Below are 20,710 nucleotides of genomic sequence, written 5' to 3' on the forward strand. Positions count from 1 at the left end.
TTTCTCAATAAAATGCATTTATTTTAAAGAACTGTCAAGTAGATTTCCATATGTGGATGCTGTTACATTATTTTTCCCCAGTTTCATGGAAAAATAGTTGACATACATCACTGTATAAATTTAAGGCATACAGCAAGACGGTTTGATTTACATATATTGTGAAATGATTACCACAGTAGGTTCAGCTAACATCTATCTTCTTATAGAGATACAATAAAAAGAAAAAAGGAAAAAAAAATTTCTTCTTATGATGAGAACTCATAGGATACTCTCTTAACAGCTTTCCCTTATATCACACAGCAGTGTTAGCTCTAGTAGTCATGATGTACATTATATCCCTAGTTTTTATATATCTTATAAGTGGAAGTTTGTACTTTTGACCTCTTCAGTTGTTTTATGTCTTGGCTCTTTGTAAATGATGTTCTATAAACATGAGGATGGGGTGCAGATATCTCTTTGAGTATGTTTTGTTTCCTTCGGATATATTCCCAAAAGTGAAATTCTCGGATGACATGGTAATTCTTTTTAGTCTTTTGAAGATCCTCCATACTATTTTCCATAGTGGTTGTATCAAGTTACAGTCCCACCAACAGTGCATAAGGGGTCACTTTTCTTCTCATCCATGCTAGCATTTGCCTCTTGTCTTTTTGATGATGGCCAATTAAAAAAGTTTGACGTGACATATCATTATGGTTTTAACTTATATTTCCCTAATGACTAGTGATGTTGAGCATCTTTTCATGTACCTGTTGTCCTTTTGTATATCTTCTTTGTAGAAATTTCTATACAGGGCCCTAAAGCCCCTTTAATCTTAAAGCCAAGCCAAGCCATGTCCAACCTGAAGCTTCTAGCCTGGAGCTACTCAGACCTGTCTAGAGCCCCCTGGCTCCTGACCTGCATACCATACAGCTAAGTCTTTTTTTTTTTTTTTTGTAATATATGAAATTTATTGTCAAATTGGTTTCCATACAACACCCAGTGCTCATCCCAAAAGGTGCCCTCCTCAATACCCATCACCCACCCTCCCCTCCCTCCCACCCCCCATCAACCCTCAGTTTGTTCTCAGTTTTTAACAGTCTCTTATGTTTTGGCTCTCTCCCACTCTAACCTCTTTTTTTTTTTTTCCTTCCCTTCCCCCATGGGTTTCTGTTAAGTTTCTTAGGTTCCACATAAGAGTGAAACCATATGGTATCTGTCTTTCTCTGTATGGCTTATTTCACTTAGCATCACACTCTCCAGTTCCATCCACGTTGCTACAAAAGGCCATATTTCATTCTTTCTCATTGCCACGTAGTATTCCATTGTGTATATAAACCACAATTTCTTTATCCATTCATCAGTTGATGGACATTTAGGCTCTTCCATACAGCTAAGTCTTAAGACTTACAGATCACTAAGCTCCAAATCATCAAGAGGTGATCAGAAAGCCATAATCTCCTGCTTTATGGCTGTGGTATTGAAGTAAGGTTTCCTTCAATAGCAGCTATACCAAAGACAAAAAAGAGTAGGTATGTGGCTGAGAAGATCCCAGGGATGGGGGAAAACAGAACAGGATGTTTACGTCTACAGAGTATGTACATAAATCTCATAAGGACTACCTACATAAAAAAGCCAAACAAGTGCTAACAGCATTATAACTCAATAAACAAAATAGGAGGAGCACGTGTAGCTCAGTCTGTTAAGTGTCTGACTCTTAAGTTCAGATCAGGTCATGATCTCATGGTTTGTGGGTTTGAGCTCTGCATCAGGGTCTGTACTGACAGCATGGAACCTGCTTGGGATTCTCTCTCTCCCTCTCTCTGCCCCTCCCCTGCTCTTGCTCTCTCTCTCTCTCTCTCTCTCTCTCTTAAAATAAATAAATAAAACTTTTTTAAAAATTGAAAAAAATAAAGTGTATAAAATGGAAAACTATGATCTATGCAGATAGAAATAAACTAGTGGAGAAACTAATGAGGAACGGGATATTTTTATGGTTTCAAAGTAACTCCCTACAAAATGCTTACTAGTTGTAAGGGGAAATAAAAGAGTAACTCTATGGTTGAAAAGCTGGGAAAACACCAACTTTATAAAGTAATCAAAGTGAACATCATCACTAATAAGAGAAATTAAAATCACCTGAGACCTTGCAGGATTCAATCAGAGGAATGTAGCATCGATTTCATATAATTCCTGTCCACAATTTATAACCTAAGGTTAATCAGGAGGAAACATGAAATAAATCCAAATTGGCCTATTAATTTTCAAGAGTCAAGATCATGAAAATTAAAAAAAAAAAACAGAGAGAGAGAGAAACCACTGGCAAACTATTCCAACTACAGGAAACTAACCAGACATAGTAACTAAATGAAATGAGAGATTTTGAAACAGATTGCTTTACTATAAATAGATCTCTTAACTATTAAGACAACTGTTAAAACCTGAATGATGTCCAAAGAGAAGAGGTAGGAATTCATCTATGTTAATTGCCCAACTATATTGATTGTATTCTAGTTTACTGACTTGTTTATAAAAAATAAATACTAAGATATTCTTAGGTAATAGGAAACTCACTCAGAAAAATAAATGTTCTTGATATAATATTACATCTTTCCTAACATTTGATTTTATCAAAAATTTTAGTCCTTCTATGGAAAGGTATACCAGATAAACAAGATACACCAGATAAAATACTAAGTGAAAATATGAAAGTACAGAATATACCATATGCTACTATTTGTGTGCCTGCAAACATATATATGTACGTGTGTTTGTGTGTCTATGTGTGTTTTGTTTTAGTTTTTTGTTTTGTTTTACTCTGCAACAAAGCATAAAATCTGTTAGCAAAGTTTGTTTGGAGGAAAGAGGATTAAGGACTTGGGGGAGAGGAAAGAAAAATTTTACTTTTAATTACATATCTTTCTATATTCTTAAGTTTTCCCATGTTATATTTTAGTTTAAACATTTTTAAGTTAAACTTAATAAAATAAAATCAGTACAAAGTAAAATTTTAAAACATAATTCCAATCATGATATCTATTTGCATCTCCCAATACAAGTATCCTTCCTCTCCACTTTTCCAGGCTAGAAGAAAAGAAACATCATCCCTGGAGACCCAGTGCTTAGCACAGAGCCTGGTATGAAGGAGGCAATAATTACATATTATTGAATAAATGCATGAGCCAGTAATTCATATACATAACCATTTCACAGCTATATGATTTCATCATTGTTTTCTTTTTGAGGCATAGAAGACCTGTGAGTCTTGTCATGTCTGTAATATGTTGTCTATACTCAATGTAACAAAGTTCTTCTCTGAAGATTCTAGAAGACCACAAAAGCAGAGTGAGAGATTTCACTTGGAAAGATTGTATGTTAAGTAATATGTTTTTGAAGAAGGGAGGATGTTTAAAGTATGAAAGAGAGAAATAAATTGTGATTCCCATGTGATATCCATGTTTAGAACATTGGTCTATGGAAAACTTTTGCTTGATAAATAGGGTTTCTATATTCAGGGATGAACACAAAAAATGAGCATTGGTGAGAGAAGGTGCCATACGTTATTCAAGATAAGGGATGCTTGAAGATAAATAAAAGCCCAAGTAATAAATATATTGGTAAGTGCTGAAAGGGTAACATGATATCCTTCATGCTTGAGCTTGGTGCACAGGCTGTGGGATTATTGTTGAAAAAGGAATCCTATAACGAACTGTCATTTTGAAAGCAGCACTTTGCCTTTTTCAGTCATTTGGCTATATCAGTAACTCACATTTATTCCATACACAATGGATAATTCACTGTCTTTATCAGAAGTAGAAAAAAGCAAATCAATAAGGTAGGGAGGTGAGAAACCAAGACACAAAAGTCTTTTGTGGTTATCTACCTAACATTATGAATTTTCTTTGAATCCATGTGTCACAGCATAAGACCTGGCTGACTGATAGCTAAACATTTCCCTGTCTTATTAGACAGCTAAGCGGCATTAAATCTACTAGACAATTGATACAGTCATACCCTGATACAAGGGAAAAATTGATTAAGGCAAAAAGCAGCATAATAGTTATCAGTATCAAAATGGCAAACATTTGGAAATAATGCCAATTGTTGATTCCCCTTTGTCACTGACATTACTCAAGGATGAAAACACAAAGACATACATTAATTTAACTGCATAATATAGGAAAAACACATTGACTTGCTTAAATAATTCTCACTTTAATATCTTCAGGATGCATGTTTTCTCCCAAGATTTTTTTTTTACCATTTGAAGAAAATCTGACAAAAAGGTCAAATTAAGGGGCGCCTGGGTGGCTTAGTTGGTCAAGCGTCTGACTCAATTTTGGCTCAGGTCATGATCTCAGGGTTTATGAGTTCAAGCCCCATGTCAGGCTCTGGGCTGACAGTGTGGAACCTGCTTGGGATTCTCTCTCTCTCTCTTTCTCTCTCTCTCATTCTCTCTTTCCCTCTCTCTCATTCTCTCTCTCTCTCAGAAAATAATAAACTTTTTTTTTAAAGTGACTTTTAAAAAAAGGGTCAAATTAAACACGTTGTCTGTAAAGTTAGGTAACTAACATAGAGTAAGCTATTTTTTTTTGAGATATAATTGACACGTAACATTATATTAGTTTCAGGTGTACAATATGATTATTTGGCATTTGTAGGGATAAACTTATTTTTAAACAATATGTAAATTATATTTTGAAACAGTATGTTCCAGAATGTGTTTTCAGATAAAAAAAATTTCTAAATGTAAAGCAATGTATTTAGTGGTTAATCTGGAAAAAAATGCAGTTACTAAACATATATACTAACAGTGTCCAAAAAGTCTAGAAACATGGGTAAAATAAGATATGTGTTGTACTTTTTTAGATTAATAATTGGACATATTGCTTTGCATTTAGAAGTACTTCACCTAAAATGTGTCTGGAGGCTGAAGAAAAGTACACCAAACAAAATATTATAAAATATAGCTAACACACAGTATAAAAATAAGTTTATATTTTTTCCAGCCTCATGGACATACTATATTATACAGTACATAAGCCACTCAATCTCTTTTACTATAATGAATGAATGAGCAAAATTCCAATAAGACAGTCTCTGAGACTAAGTTTTTTGTGAGAACTCCAAATATGATGTATAACTTGGTAAAGGATGTCAATGTTGCTCTGTAAAGGCTTCCTAGGTCCTTGGTGGTAAACCTATAGCATCATAACACGTGTATGGATTGGTGTTAAAGTAGCAGCTAAGGTGTGAACCCAATCACTGTGGATATTGTGGAAAACTTAAAGAAGATTATTGTCCTCAGGGAAAGTGGCTAATATTAGTTTCCCTTTTCTTTATCAGGGACACCTCTTCGTAGAAAAAAAATAAGGGAGGAGCACCTGGGTGGCTCAGTCAGTTAAGTGTCCAACTTCAGCTCAGGTCATGATCTCATGGTTCGTGGGTTCAAGCCCCACGTCAGGCTCTGCACTGACAGTGTGGAGTCTGCTTGGGATTCTCTCTCTCTCTCTCTCTCTCTCTCTCTCTCTCTCTCTGCCTCTTCCCAACTCATGCTTTTTTTTTTCTCTCTCTCATAAAATAAATTAATGAAACTTAAAAAAAAGAAAAAAATAAGGAAAAAAAATCAGGAAGAAATAAAAAATACATTCCATAGGAGTGTTTCTTCCTATTGTTTAGAAAGACAGAGCTTCATTGGGCATGCCAAAAATGTACTATCAGAGAAAAGTTTTAGTCTTAGTTCGAAAAAAACTAGGATTGTTGAGCTTCCTTTCAGCATATCAGGTGATTACCCAACTCTGGCTTAGACCAAGCATTTCTCATAGCTTTGGATATATAACAACGGCTATGACTTTATAGGTAGTAGTAGAGTCCGTAGTTGCAACTGCTCAGATACATAAATAATGCCTACCACTATTAGGACAACTTTTTCATGATTGTGTGGTTTCAGTTTTCATAGTTTCAGTGAGCATTTTTCCAGAGTCCAGGTCTATACTACTAGTATAAGGTACATGTTCAATGATCTTTAAAACCATAATTTCTACTGAATCCCCTAATTGAGAATCATGTGGTTTATCCCTAGTATTAACATTGAGCTTGGAACTGTTTCATGTGTGTTTCAGAGAGTTGAACAGTCTGCCAGTAGGATTCTGGGAAACACTACTTTTACAAGTAAGTACTTATGGAACTTCTATTAAATAAAAGCAACACATTACTAACAGTGAGGCTTTAAACTGCTTGCCTGAGCAGCCAGGAAATTGGGCACTATGGTTATTACTGTAACTCTCATAGTCACTCTCATCCTAACAATGGAATCATTTGCTGGACCCATAGACCTTGACACTCAGCCTTTGTAATTTGCATATCTGCTTCCCAACTAGATGAACAGTACCCCAAACACTAACATATTTTATTAATTTCTCAATCACTACACATACAAGCATGTAATAAATACTCAGAAACAATTTTTTGAGTGACTGACAACAATGATACTAAATAGAGTAACATGAATACCTCATATATTTATTTAGTAATCTTGACAGTTCAGAATTCAGCTAAGGTCCAGAAAATGTGCCTCTGCCCACCCCCACCCCCACCTCTCAGAAAAGCATCAGAAGATTAAAGATCCTTAAGAGAGTCCTTGAGGTCTCAAAGTCTAGCTTAGAAAAAACTTAAGACATAAACTCCTTAAGGGCAGGAGGATTTTCTCTTTGCTTACCTCAATTTTCTCAGGGCCTTTACTGCGCAGAATAGATGATCAATAAAAATGTGTTGGGCAAATGACTATAGTGATGGTTATGCCTTTTCTAAATGAACAGAGAAATGAAAATAGTTGAATTCAGAACTAGGTGCTAGAGTTGCTACAGACATGTACAGCTGCGACACCTGCCAGTCAATGTCACAGAATACCAGCAGACCATAAAAACGCATGGTCAAAAATGCAGAAGTATGGCAAGTTGGAACCATTCTTTTTTTTTTAAGTAAATTTTTATTTACTAATTTTTGAGAGAAAGAGAGAGAGAGAGAGAGAGGCAGAGAATCCCAAGCAGGCTCCGTGTTATCAATGTAGAGCCCAACACAGGGCTCAAACTCGTGAACAGTGAGATCATGTCATGACCTGAGCTGAAATCAAGAGGCAGACACTTAACTGACTGAGACACCCAGGCACCCCAAGTTGGAACCATTTCTTTTAGAAGCAAACAGATCCCAACCCCTCACTAGACTCTATGGATTACCACTACATAGTTCAACAATTAACATTTGCATTAAGAATTCTGAGTTAAAATTTTAAAATGTCTAGAACATTAAAAAAAAAAAACAGAGGAATATGATGCATTAAAGGAACACTTCCATCAGTTATTGTTCAAATTAAATCCTGGATGGGAAAGATGTTTTGAAATAAGTTCAGGAGACCATGCGTGCTGGTTGTTCTCTGTTTGCTCCCAGATCCTTGCTCATCCCAGATTCTTTGCCCATTCTGTATGGGAAGAAGGGAGAAGTTGGAATATTCCTTTCAGTCTTCCTCCTTGTCTGCATTTGGCAGTGACATCTTGCCTATGATAACAGCTTTTGTTGAGTACTATCCTTTACAGCCTCCAATTTCAGCTCTCGCCAAATTTAGACACCTCCATTAACTCCCTCTCCTTTCTTCTTCAGGAATGAAAGAGTTTGTGGTGGGTCAGTAGGAACGATGACATCTATCGGTGACTCCCTTCACACTTACCATACCACCGCAAACATCCCTCATTATACTCTCTTTGAAAAACCCAGCTGATTATGCTTTCAATCAAACTGTTTGACCCACCATAGAATAGTCAGGTCCTTCTCACTTTGTATGAGACTTAAAACCAACATATCAGGCACAGGTCATTTATCAAACCAATCCATCTCTATTTCTTCCATCCACAGGAAAGTGACCTACAAGCCTCAAGAAAGTGGTAAAGAAGGAAAAGCCAAGGATAATATGTGACCAGCAGCGGCAACATGCTCTTGTTTCAGTAATACCCAGGCTGGTGAGCAAGTACAGACTGGCTAGTGACTGGCCCACATCAGTCAAGGACACTTTAATCTTTCTAAAGGGATGAAAAATAATTGGCGATGCTTCTCTGAATTATTTTGAAATATTTCTGTAGAAAGAAACAGAGAAATGCACATGGGTGAGAGGAGGCAAAAACAATTTTAACAGAAAAAAGTCATTGGTCTGGCTCCACAAATTTTCAAGTATACTACAGAGGAAGACCTTGTATTTGGTGACTGAGAGATGCATACAGAATTAAGGGATGGAGTACGGGGCATTGCATGACCTTCCAGCACACACATATACAAGTGTGCCACATATATAGTGGCCTGTCACCTGGGCCAGGTCTCTTGTCTACCTACCTGAAAGAGAAAGAAGCACAGTGAATGAATAGAAAGAAGTAGTGAATTGGGTTCTAATTCCAATTTTCCTAGATGACATGTTTTGGTTAGGTCACTTTGTCCGTCTTAAGTGAAATAGGGATGATGAAAAGTACCATATTAATTTCTCATCATGCTAGTTCTCATCATGTAGTTCCAAGTCTGTGAAGGTTACTCTAACCTCTAGGGGGTGACACTTTTAGATTTCCAGATTTGGGGAAAAGCTTTCACTGGTTAGTCCTGAAAGGGGCTATCTTACAAATCTCACCATTTCTGCTGAAACATTTGTCTCCTAATATCTTGAAAACTTTCAGATTCTTCCAGTGAAATGGCAGCAAGTAGACATGAGATGATTCTGTATGGGTGAGAGAATATCTAGTATACACCAGAACTTCCAGGGTGTCATTTAGTAGATATGTATTCTTATTCTTAATCCAACTTTGCAGCCCAATGACTTTATGAAGTCAAAAATTCTCCCCCAAATCCTTTTGGAGTATGATTTTTGAAGGATATAGAGACAGAATCTGAGCCAATATATTTTATTTCAAATAAGGTTCTTTGATTTCTAATATGCTTTTGAAATGTGACATCTGTCTACCTTGTGAAACTCTACTCTCTCAGCTCCCTGGAGAGCTTGGAAGAGTATTAAATAATTGGATCCTTGTTGCTTTCTGAATTCCACTACTTGTGGGCCATTTCTGCTGGATAAGCATGTTGTTTATCCATAGCATTCTCTTAATTCTGCTCCTCAAACTCCTATTTTCTGCTCTCAAAGCCAAACTCTGGGATGGAGAACACTACTCCATGGTTATTTGTTATTAAAGGACTTGTATCAGAAAAAGGGAAGCAATGTTGATAAGATAAAGTACCTAAAAAGAAGATAAGCTGAAAAGGCAAGGAGGGATGTCATGCATTTCAGAGTTGCTCATTTATTCTGTTTTGCCACATCACAATCCTTACAATGAAAGCACTCTTCCTTCTCCATTGGATTTTCATCTGTAGAGTATTTAATCTTACAAAATTAAAAAAAATCAATAACCAGGGAATATTCAGTAGTTTAGAGTTTTAATATTTATCACAAAAGCAGAGCAATCACTTGTGAAGGGGTGGGGAGAGACAGAATTATGGGCACTTCTTTCAAAAAAAACCCAAATATAATCTTCCCCAAAGTTGTATTGATACTAAAATTCACCCAATTTCACATGAATCCTCAAGAGTTGTATCGATACCGAATTTCACTCCACTTCACTTGAATTTTCAAACTTGAAATACCAGCTGATTCGCACTACTTCCTTTCAATTAACTTTTCTAGCCTACAAATCAATACATGTTGGTGAATACCTAAAAGCAAATATTATCTATACAGAGACAGGAAATGATGACATTACTGGCAAAAGTGATGTCATAAACAGACATCAATTCCAAAGGATACTGAGTTCTCATGGTACTAGGGGAAATAAAATAATGACTTCACAGCTGAATAGAATTTAAATAAAACATATTTCAACAAAACTGCCAGAAAAATGAATCATTCTACATTAACAGGCTACATTAGCAACTAGATATGTTAAAAGTTTAATTTAGCAGAGGACTGCCTCTGACCAAAAAGAGTTTAATTTAGATTTTATCTGTCTTTTTAACTTAAGTTTATTCATTTTTGGTAATCTCTACACCCAATGTGGGGCTCACCCAGAGATCAAAAGTTGCATGCTCTTCTGACTGAGCCAGCCAGATGCCCCGTAGATTTCATCTGGTTTTGATTTATGTCAATAAGTATAGTTACTGGCTTAAAGGAAACCTGAAATTTATCTTTCTCTTTATGGACAATATTAACATATTTCCTAGAGAAACTTCTGTATTTTATGGGTAACAATACTTTTATCTCCCAAATTTAAATCTTTTTTTCTATGATAATTTTAAGAAAGTAACTGACAGAAAGGTACAACACAAAGAATTATAGCTAGTAATTGGCATCCACTTATAATGTACTAGGCAAGGTGTAGAAGGTTTTATGTACATTATTTTGATTAATACTTACGATACACAATGTTGACGTTATAGAAATGTGGACACAATGATCCCCAGGTAAACTAAAGCCAAAAACAATGAGGCCTAAAGAGGGTAAGTGATCTGCCAAGGGTCACAAAACAAATAAGAGAGGAGGTGGAATTCAAATTTAAGTACCTCTCATTCTTAAGTCTTTCTCCTTTATTTACTCTTATAATTAAAGAGTAAAAGGTACAAGTGAGCATATTTGACTTATTAGAACATAAATACTGTTTTTCAATGTAAGTATTAAGTTGGAAGTATGTTACTTCATACTGAAAATATTCAGCACAAATTCAGTAGAATTCTTACTCAACAGGCTTAAGAGTCCTTTAAAATTCTCATCTACAGCAGCATTTCTCAACTTTTTTCATCATCTTCCCCCACCCCCAAGGGGTCTTCTTGACACTTTTTTTCTTAATCACCCTACCCACCAAAATTTAATACCACAGATATACCACATACTATATGTATATCTGTGCATACAGACTATATGTAGATCTGTGCTTTATACATAAGAAGAGTTAAGATTTTTTTTTTCCCTAGAATGCATTTTTGCCCCTTGGAGGGTAATGAGGATGTATAATCTGAAAGATGTATCTGTTTTTCTTTGCTGCTCCAAAACCTTCCAACCCACTGGCTATTACTTCAAATTGCACGGAGTTAGGATCTTAGACTTCTGGCTTAAAGTTTTTCTGTATGTTAAAATATGAATACATAGAAAATATTGGTGAAGCACCAAAACCCATGTACATTTTAGTGTGAATAGAAGATGGAAAAACCAGTTTGATGGGGGGAAATGAGAAGAATGTGAGAGCACTCCCTACTGGAGCAGAGGAAGGAGAACAGAGAGGCTCTGGGTCGGAATGCCTGTGGCACAATTGTGCTTCAGTCTAGTCCCGTTGAACACATTAACATGAAGTAAGTACTTGAAAATGCCAGCTCCCATTCATGATGAACAAGAAATCTTAGTCATAAGCCACCTTAGTGACCATCACCCTATTGATTAATGTGTAAATACTGGGTTTCCTGCCTGTGAAGATTTGCTGTTTGGTTCCTTTCAGGTCTGTTTGTATATTCCCAATTGCTATGTGGCCAAGAACAAGTAAGTTTATGTAATGTTCCAAAGAAACAGCTCGACACCGTGGCTCATTTTAACCCAGGTATGAATAGAAGACAGAGTTGAATTCACAAATACTTCTTTCACATGCACTATAAAATACAACTTTTCACTCCCAGAGGCCAAAATGGTCTTAACCATTGAAGTAATTATAGCTCATGACTATAATTTAGAGTTAGCTCTAGTTGACTCAAAATTCACACAGGAAAATAATTCAGTCATCTTATTGGAACACTGGAGTGAATAACTTCATAAAACCCATATAGTTGCAGCAATCCTAGAATGAAGGGTAAATTCTAATAGAAATCAAGAGTTGATAATTTCATAAAACAACAGTAATTGTCTACAATTTACTGGTCACCAATTTAAAGGCTCAAGTACCACAGTTTACATTTATAAATATCACCTACTCAATCCTTATAGCAATCCTATGAGATGAACAGTTGTATCCACTTGTATAGAGGAAATGAGTTTACAAAGGCAATTTTCCTGAAACCTTTCAGAAGTAGAGGCAGAGTAGAGGAATTCAAACTCCTGTCATCTGAAGCTCATGCTTTGCCACCTCAGCCATAGTGAAATTATCTCAGTGAAATGACAGAAAAGGCTCAAGTCTGTAAACTTTTACTTTCCAGTCAGATGGAGAAATCTTGGGTAAATGGAGAAGTAATGGATACGGTGTGTAACATCTTTTGAGATTTTGCATATAAGAAGCTACTGTTTAGATAATTTAAATTGAAGGATTAAAAAAAATACCTTCAAGATGTGTATTGGTAAGGATTTTCTGACTTTGAAGCTTATGAAAAATATGTATCAGGACCTTGGTAAATGTTAAATAAAATGGTGGCTACTCACACAAGCCTAGGTGCACTTTCCAGAAGCCAGGTCAACTATAGTAAATTATTTCCATCACTCATTCCCCATCAATAGCATTGAACCTTATAATATGAAGGGAGCCCCCATATAAAAGAATGGCCCTTCTAAAATAAAAAATACAAGAATAACACATGTTGGTGAGAAAGGCAGAGAAAAAGGAACTCTCTTGTACTGTTGGTGGTAATGCAAACTGGTGCAGCCACTGTGGAAAACAGTGTGAAGTTTCCTCAAAAAGTTAAAAATAGAACTACCCCATGATTTAGTAATTGCACGACTGGGTATTTATCCAAAAAATACAAAAACACTAATTCAAAGGGATACATGCACCCTTATGTTGCATTATTTACAGTAACTAAATTATGGAAGCAGCCCAAGTGCCCATCGATAGACGAATGGATAAAGAACGTATGGTATATATTTACAATGGAATATTGTTCAGTCATAGAAAAGAATGAAATCTGGCCATGTGCAGTGACGTGGATGGAGCTAGAGAGTATAATGCTAAGCAAAATAAGTCAGTCAGAGAAAGACAAATACCATATGATTTCACTCATCTGTGGAATTTAAGAAACAAAACAAATAAGCAAAGGAAAAAGAGAGAGAGCGACAAACCAAGAAACAGATTCTTAAATATGGAAAACAAACTGATGGTTACCAGAGGAGAGGTGGGTGGGGGTTGGGTGAAATAGGTGATGGAGATTAAGGAGTGTACTTGTGATGAGCGATGAGTGATGTATGGAAATGCTGAATAGCTATGTTGTACACATGAAACTAATATAACACTGTATGTTACTATACTGGAATTAAAATTAAATTAAATTAAATTAAGGCTCTTTTTAAAACATCCAATTCTTTTTATACATGTATATAGTTCCACCAACATGAAAGGATAATAAAAACTAAGAGGGCAGAAGTGGAATAGCAAAAATAAAGTAAAACTCTATGAAATAATTTTATAGATTTATAGAGGAGGTTAGGAGCAGTGTTGAGGAGTCAGGAACCAAATGTGTCACCTCATTCCTAGTCCAGTATTTTCTTCATAACAGTATACTGTTACTAAGTAGAATAATAAATAGGCTTGAAATTATAGCAAAAACTGACGTCTAAAATACATCATCAATTTTAGGCTTAATCTGTGGAGACTTAACTAATATTTAAATTATTCAAACATCCTGACAATGAAGTACAAATATAATTTATCTTTTAAACTACCAACCTAGTTCTATTTACTATGTTCCAAATGGGTATCAAACATCCCTAAATAGTGACATAATGAATAACTCCAGTAAAGGCTAAAATTGTTCTCACATGTGAAGTAATGTGTACAACTGGTCAAAGTATAACCATCGCAATAAAAGATGTTTTCACTTAATTTCCTAGAAATTTCAAATGTTTGTTTAGCCCTTATTAACTGGAAAATTCCATAATGCATTGTACACTTACTGACACGTTCTAGTAAGAAAATGTTTTTAAAATAAATAATCCATGGCATAAAATTCAACCAGTGTTTCACAATATTAACTTGACAATAAATGAAGCATTTTTAATGTATGAAGCATTTTAAAAATGTTTATGTAGCTTCCAACGAAATTCTAATTTAATTATATTCTATAAAGTGAGAAAGATTCCCTATGTCAGATTCTCTGTTAAAGGTTTTGCCAGATTTCTATTAAGACTAATGTATGCAAATGCTATATTTAAAAATATTTTATAACACTTAAGATATAATTGCGAATACTACTAAAAATATGCTTAACACTTCACTTTTTCAATGTTCTCCTACTTGAAACTAATGTTAAAACTGACAATCTAGGCATTCCCATATATGTTAAATATCAATAAAATGATCATGTAGAACCAGCTCTTTCTAGAGGACATATCAGAGCATTTTAACAACATATGGAAGTGCAACATATTTTTAAACCAGAAGTCATGTTAACACTTAGATCACATGGACTCTGTTGTCTATAACAACTACTAATTAAACCCCCAAATGTTGTGCTCATCTTAATGGAAGGGAAAAAAGTATAGTTATGCTAGTCATGCTCCCTCTTTAATTTATACATACATGTCCAAGATCATTCTAAGGTGCCATACCTCATCAACTAAAATCCTAGTAGGACAAATAATACCAATCATGGCATTGCCCAGCACTATATGAAATCTGTACAAATGTGGAAAATTACATCCAAAGCCAAGTATACCTCCCTATATATATTTTCTATCACTTCAGAACAAATCTACCATTCGGAAGGTATGTTACTTACCGAGAAGCATGTTTCTTAGCAGAAGTCAATTCAGTCTGTCTGTAATTTATGTGTAACAAAGGTATAAAGAGCTGAGAAGTACGTTAACCTGCCACACGTTTTGTTACAGATAGTGTGAGCCTTCACAAACTCTTCCTTGTATCCTATGCCTGCTGGAGTACCGGACAGACTCCACTCACTCACTGTGCACCTCGGTGGAAACTAACAAACAATACAGTCACTGTCAGTAGATGTTGCCTCCTCAGCATACAGAGCCAAAAAAAATTATGGAAAAGTAGGTTACTTCACTGGGGTTGGAGATGTAAATTCTGAATTGATTATGCTGTGTCTTTAAAATTCCAGTAATATTTTCTACTGAATTCACAAAGAAACAAAATTTAAACTTATGCAAATAAGCTTATAAGATCATATTTAAAAAATGTAACTGTCCTCTTTCTCCCCTTCTTTTTTTTCTCTAAGAATTTAAAATACATTTCACTACAAACTAAAAAGAAATTGTGTTACAAAATAACCTCTGTATAATATGCATGTTTTTAGAAGCACTGAATATTAAAATTATATCACTAATCAAGGATCATAGAATGCAAATATACTTATTACTTGGTGTTATGAGCTTGGGCCTCCAATGTGATTTCAGTTCCACAATGGATTATTTGTTTGATTCCAATACAAAGATAATTATTTCTGAAATCAGTTTCTCCTGAGAGAATAAACCTTACAGTTTTAAAGCAATAAGAATATTGCAATGAACATTTAACAAAGGAATATCTTGTTTCTTTTTCTTCTTCTACTAGATGTGCATTAACAATTTAAAAAGAGAAAAATCTATATCTGAGCCCAACAGAAGAATACACAGCATGTCAGATAACACTAAAGCCAATAAGTTGAATGTGATTTTTAAGACTGTTTTCTAAAATAGAAATGAGATAAAAACTGTGTGTATTGGTGAAAGGTGGTTAAGATGGTGGAGGAACATGGAAGCCCTGAGCTTGTCTTGTCCCTGAAATGCAGCTAGATCAGTATCAAGCCATTTTGAACACCCAGGAAATTGAGCTGAGGATTAACACAACAATCTGCATAACTTGAACCACACAGCAAGTACACAATGCAGAGAGGTGAACTCAAGGAGAGAAAAGCTGCAGAGGGTAGGGAGTTGTTTTTGTGGAAAGAGAACAGAGAAAGGGAAAGGGGAGGAGCGTGACACCTTGGGATCATGCAAGAAAAGCACTCTCCCTGAATGTAGTGGGAGAGAAAGAGACAGAAAGAGTGAAAACAGTTTCAGGGTAGACTGAACAAGAAATCTGTTCCCCAACATCATTGACAGGGAGAAAGGGGAGGGTTTCAATCCACCAGGATTCTATAAACAGTGGAACGTAGAGTATGAAGTTTTGGAGCTCAGTGCCTGGTGGTGCTCTGGTGAGGAAGTAGGGCAAATTCCCAGGAGGAGGCAGCAGGGTTTGAGGGGTCCCTGGTGGTTCCCCTTATTGGAGTGCAAAAGGTCCCAGAGGACCCCTGAAGAGCAGCCATGTTTGCTGGTATTGGGACAAAGATGCCAGCGTGCAGCAAACCCTGGTGCTGGCTGTCTGTTGTGGTTTACCGTATTCTCTGAACCTCTGCCACTGTGCAATCACATGAATGCTTTCTAGGGCAAGCCAGCACCTGGCCGTTGCTCAGTGAGACCCTCCCCCAGAGAGTTGGTGTGGGTCCAAGCTGCAGGGGTCTCTGACGCATGGGGCTTTAAAACACAATCCCACTCGAGGTAAAACTCTGGAGGGAGGTGCTGCCTGGCAGGTGGACAGCTTGGACATGGACAGGGTAGAGACAAGGAGTGGATGGAATCCTGAGACAAAGTAGGGGTGTTTGACCGCAGGTCTGTCAGAGCATGAAACTCCTGTGCCAGAGACTAGGGAACTGAGTGAAGCCACTTGCACCTGTCCTGTGCGTGCATGCACACCATACTGATCCACCCTAGTAAGCTAAGCAGCGCCACCTAGTGGGGAACACAGCCATTACACCAAGCCCTGCCCAACTGCACTCTCCAAGCATATCCCCTAGCATCCCCTAGAAGACCAGCACAAGTTACTCCACCTGCTTAGTGTATGGACTATAGAGGGCTCCACAGTTTCAGTTCTAGGGGAAACTGCGTATAACTTCATTTGGGTTTCATTCTGTTTACAAGTTCATTTATTTGTTCATTTTATTTGCTTCTGCTTTTGTTTAATTTGTTCCTTTTTTCCTATTCCCTTTTTTCTTTTATTTCCTTCCTCATTCTGAGATACAGAAAATTTTATTTATTTTATCTTATTATTATTTTTTCTCCCACCCCCTCATTTTTTCTCTTCTATCAGGCTTCTTTCAACAAGCAGACAAAAACACACCTAGGATCTAGCTTCTTTTGATATTTTGTTTTGTTTTTTATTTTTTTAATTTTAATTTTTATTATTTTTTTCTTCCCCCAAAATGACAAAATGAAGGAATTCATCCCAAAAGAAAGAACAGAGAGAAATGACAGCCAGGGACTTAATCAATACAGACATAAGCAAAATGTCTGAACTAGAATTTAGAACCACAATAATAAGAATACTAGCTGGGATTGAAAACAGCATAGAATTCCTTAATGAAGAGAGAAAAGAAATAAAATCTAGTCAGGATGAAATTAGAAATTCTATAAGCAAGATGAAATCTTAAATGAATACCACGATGGCAAGGATGGACAATGAGGAGCAACAAATCAAAGATCGAGAAGATAAAATTATGGAGAGTAATGAAGAAAAAGAGGGAAACAAAGACAAAAGATCATGATTCAAGACTTAGAGAACTCAGTGACTTATTAAAAAGGAATAACATCCGAATCATAGGAGTTCCAGAAGATGAAAGAGAAAAAGTGGCAGAAGGTTTATGTGAGCAAATTATACCAGAAAAATTTCCTAATCTGGGCAAAGACACAGACATCAAAATTGAAGAAGCACAGAGAACTCCCATTGGATTCAACAAAAACCAACCACCACCAAGGCATATCATAGTCAAATTCACAAAATACACAGACAGGGAAAGAATTATGAAAGCAGCAAGGGAAAAAGTCCTTAACATATAAGGGAAGACAGATCAGGTTCACAGCAGACCTATCCATAGAAACTTAGCAGGCCAGAAAGGAGTGGCAAGATATATTCAATATGCTAAATCAAAAAAATATGCAGCCAAGAATTCCTTATTCAGCAAGGCTGTCATTCAAAATAGAGATAAAGAGTTTCCCAGGCAAACAAAAACTAAAGGAGTTTGTGACCACAAACCAGCCCTGCCCTGCAAGAAATTTTAAGGGGGATCATTTGAGTGGAGAAAAGACAAAACGAAACAAAAAAAGATGAAAAGCAACAAAAACTAGAAAGGACCAGAGAATATCACCAGAAACACCAATATAACAGGCAATACAATGGCATTAAGTTAATATCTTTCAGTACTCACTTAAATGTCAAGAGACTAAATGCTCCAATCAAAAGACATAGGGTATCAGAATGGATAAGAAAACAAGACCCATCTATATGCTGCTTGCAAGAGACTCATTTTAGACTTAAAGACACTTGTAGATTGAAAGTAAGGGGAAGAAGAACCATTTCTCATGCTAATGGTCATCAGAAGAAAGCTGAAGTAGTCATACTTATATCAGACAAACGAGATTTCAAAATAAAGTGTAACAAGAGATGAAGAAGGGCATTATATCATATTTAAGTAGTCTATCCACCAAGAAGACCTAATAATTATAAATATTTATGCCCCTAAGGTGGAACACCAAATATATAAATCAATTAATCACAAACATAAAGAAACTCATTGATATTAATACCATTATAGTAGGGGACTTCAACACCCTATTTACAGCAATGGACAAATCATCTAAGCAGAAAATCAACAAGGAAACAATGGCTTTGAATGACATACTGGACTAGATAGACTTAACAGATATGTCCAGAACATTTCATCCAAAAGCAGCAGAATACACATTCTTCTTGAGTGCACATGGAACAGTCTCCTGAAGAGATCACATACTAAGTCACAAATCAGCCCTCAACAGGTACAAAAAGATCGAGATCATACCTTGTATATTTTCAGATCACAACACTATGAAACTTGAAATCAACCACAAGGAAAAAAAATTGGAAAGACCATGAATGCTTGAATATTAAAGAACATCCTACTAAAGAATGAATGGGTTAACCAAGAAATTAAAGAGGAAATTAAAAAGTAGAATTAAAAAAAGAATACAAATAATAATAAAAGAATAAAATGAGCAATTATATGCCAACAAATTGGGCAATCTAGAAGGAATGGACAAACTCCTAGAAACATATGAACTACCAAAACTGAAACAGGGCAAAAGGGAAAATTTGAACAGATCCATAACCAGTAAAGAAATTGAGTCACTAATCAAAAATCTCCCAACAATCAAAAGCCCAGAGATGGATGGTTTTCCAGGGATATTCAACCAAACATTTAAAGAAGAGTTAATACCTATTCTTTTGAAGCTGTTCCAAAAAATTGGGGTGCCTGGGTGGCTTAGTTGGTTAAGCGTCTGACTTCAGCTCAGGTCATGATCTCACAGTTTGTGAGTTCGAGCCCCGCGTCAGGCTCTGTGCTGACAGCTCAGAGCCTGGAGCCTGCTTCAGATTCTGTGTCTCCCTCTAACTGTCCCTCCCCTGATCATGCTCTGTCTCTCCCTGTCTCAAAAATAAATAAAAACATTAAAAATTTTTGAAGCTGTTCCAAAAAGTAGAAATAGAAGGAAAAGTTCCAAACTCACTCTACACAGCCAGGATTACCTTGATTCCAAAACTAAACAAGGACCCCACTAAAAAGGAAAACTACAGACTGATTTCCCTAATGAACATGGATGCAAAAATTCTCAACAAGATACTAGCAAACTGGATCCAACAATGCATCAAAAGAATTATTCACCACAATCAAGTGGGATTTATTCCTGGGATGCAGGGCTGGTTCAGTATCCACAAATCAATGTGAGACATCACATTAAAAAAAGAAAGGATAAGAACCACATGATACTCTCAATAGATGCAGAAAAAGCATTTGACAAAATACAGCATCATTTCTTGATAAAAATCCTCAAGAAAGTAGGAAAGTAAGAAAATACCTCAAAATCAGAAAGGCCATATATGAAAGACCCACCACTAAGTATCATCCTCAATGAGGAAAAATTGAGAGCTTTCCTCCTAAGGTTAGGAACAAGACAAGGATGTCCACTCTCACCACTGTTATTCAACATAGTGTTGGAAGTCCTAGCCTCACCAATCAGGCAATGCAAAGAAATAAAAGGCACCAAATTGGCAAGGATGAAGTCAAACTTTCACTCATTGCAGACAACATGATACTCTATGTGGAAAACCTAAAATACCCTACTAAAAATTGCTAGAACCGATCCATGAATTCAGTAAAGTCACAGGACATAAATCAATGTACAAAAATCGGTTGCTTTTCTATACACCAATAATGAAGCAGCATAAAGAGAAATCAAGGAGTCAATCCCATTTACAACTGCACCAAAAACCATAAAATACCTGGGAATAAACCTAACCAAACAGGTGGAAAATCTATACACTGAAAACTATAGAAACCTTATGAAAGAAATTGAAGAAGACACACACACACACACACACACACACACACACACACACACACGGAAAAACATTCCATGCTCATGGATTGAAAGAAACCATATTGTTAAAATGTTGATACTACTCAAAGCAATCTACATATTCAATGCAATCCCTATCAAAATAACACCTACATTCTTCACAGAGCTAGAACAAACTGTCCTGTAATATGTATGGAACTAGAAAGGACCCTGAATAGCCAAGGCAATCCTGAAAAAGGAAGCCAAAGCTTGAGGCAAAACAATTCCAGACTTCAAGCTGTATTACAAAGCTGTAATCATCAATACAGTATGGTACTGGCATAAAACAAACACATAGGTCAGTGGAACAGAATAGAGAACCCAGAAATAGACCCATAAATGTATGGC

General features: G+C 36.1%; 1 protein-coding gene across 5 annotated transcripts in view; it reads right to left on the reverse strand.

Moving 5' to 3' along the window:
- Positions 1-20,710, reverse strand: part of ZNF385B (zinc finger protein 385B) — a 406,146-nt gene that overhangs the window by 184,791 nt on the left and 200,645 nt on the right. The window contains exon 1 of one of the 5 annotated variants that reach the window (XM_023259517.2): positions 14,680-14,828. The exons of the other annotated variants lie outside the window; for them this stretch is intronic. Within the exon in view, the coding sequence (XP_023115285.1) occupies positions 14,680-14,689 (10 nt within the window). The 5' untranslated portion in view covers positions 14,690-14,828. Of the gene's footprint in view, positions 1-14,679; positions 14,829-20,710 lie in introns of those variants that run through there. 5 annotated transcript variants of the gene reach the window in all.

The sequence above is a fragment of the Felis catus genome, chromosome C1 (genome assembly GCF_018350175.1).
Source record: "Felis catus isolate Fca126 chromosome C1, F.catus_Fca126_mat1.0, whole genome shotgun sequence".
NCBI classification, from domain to species: domain Eukaryota; kingdom Metazoa; phylum Chordata; class Mammalia; order Carnivora; family Felidae; genus Felis; species Felis catus.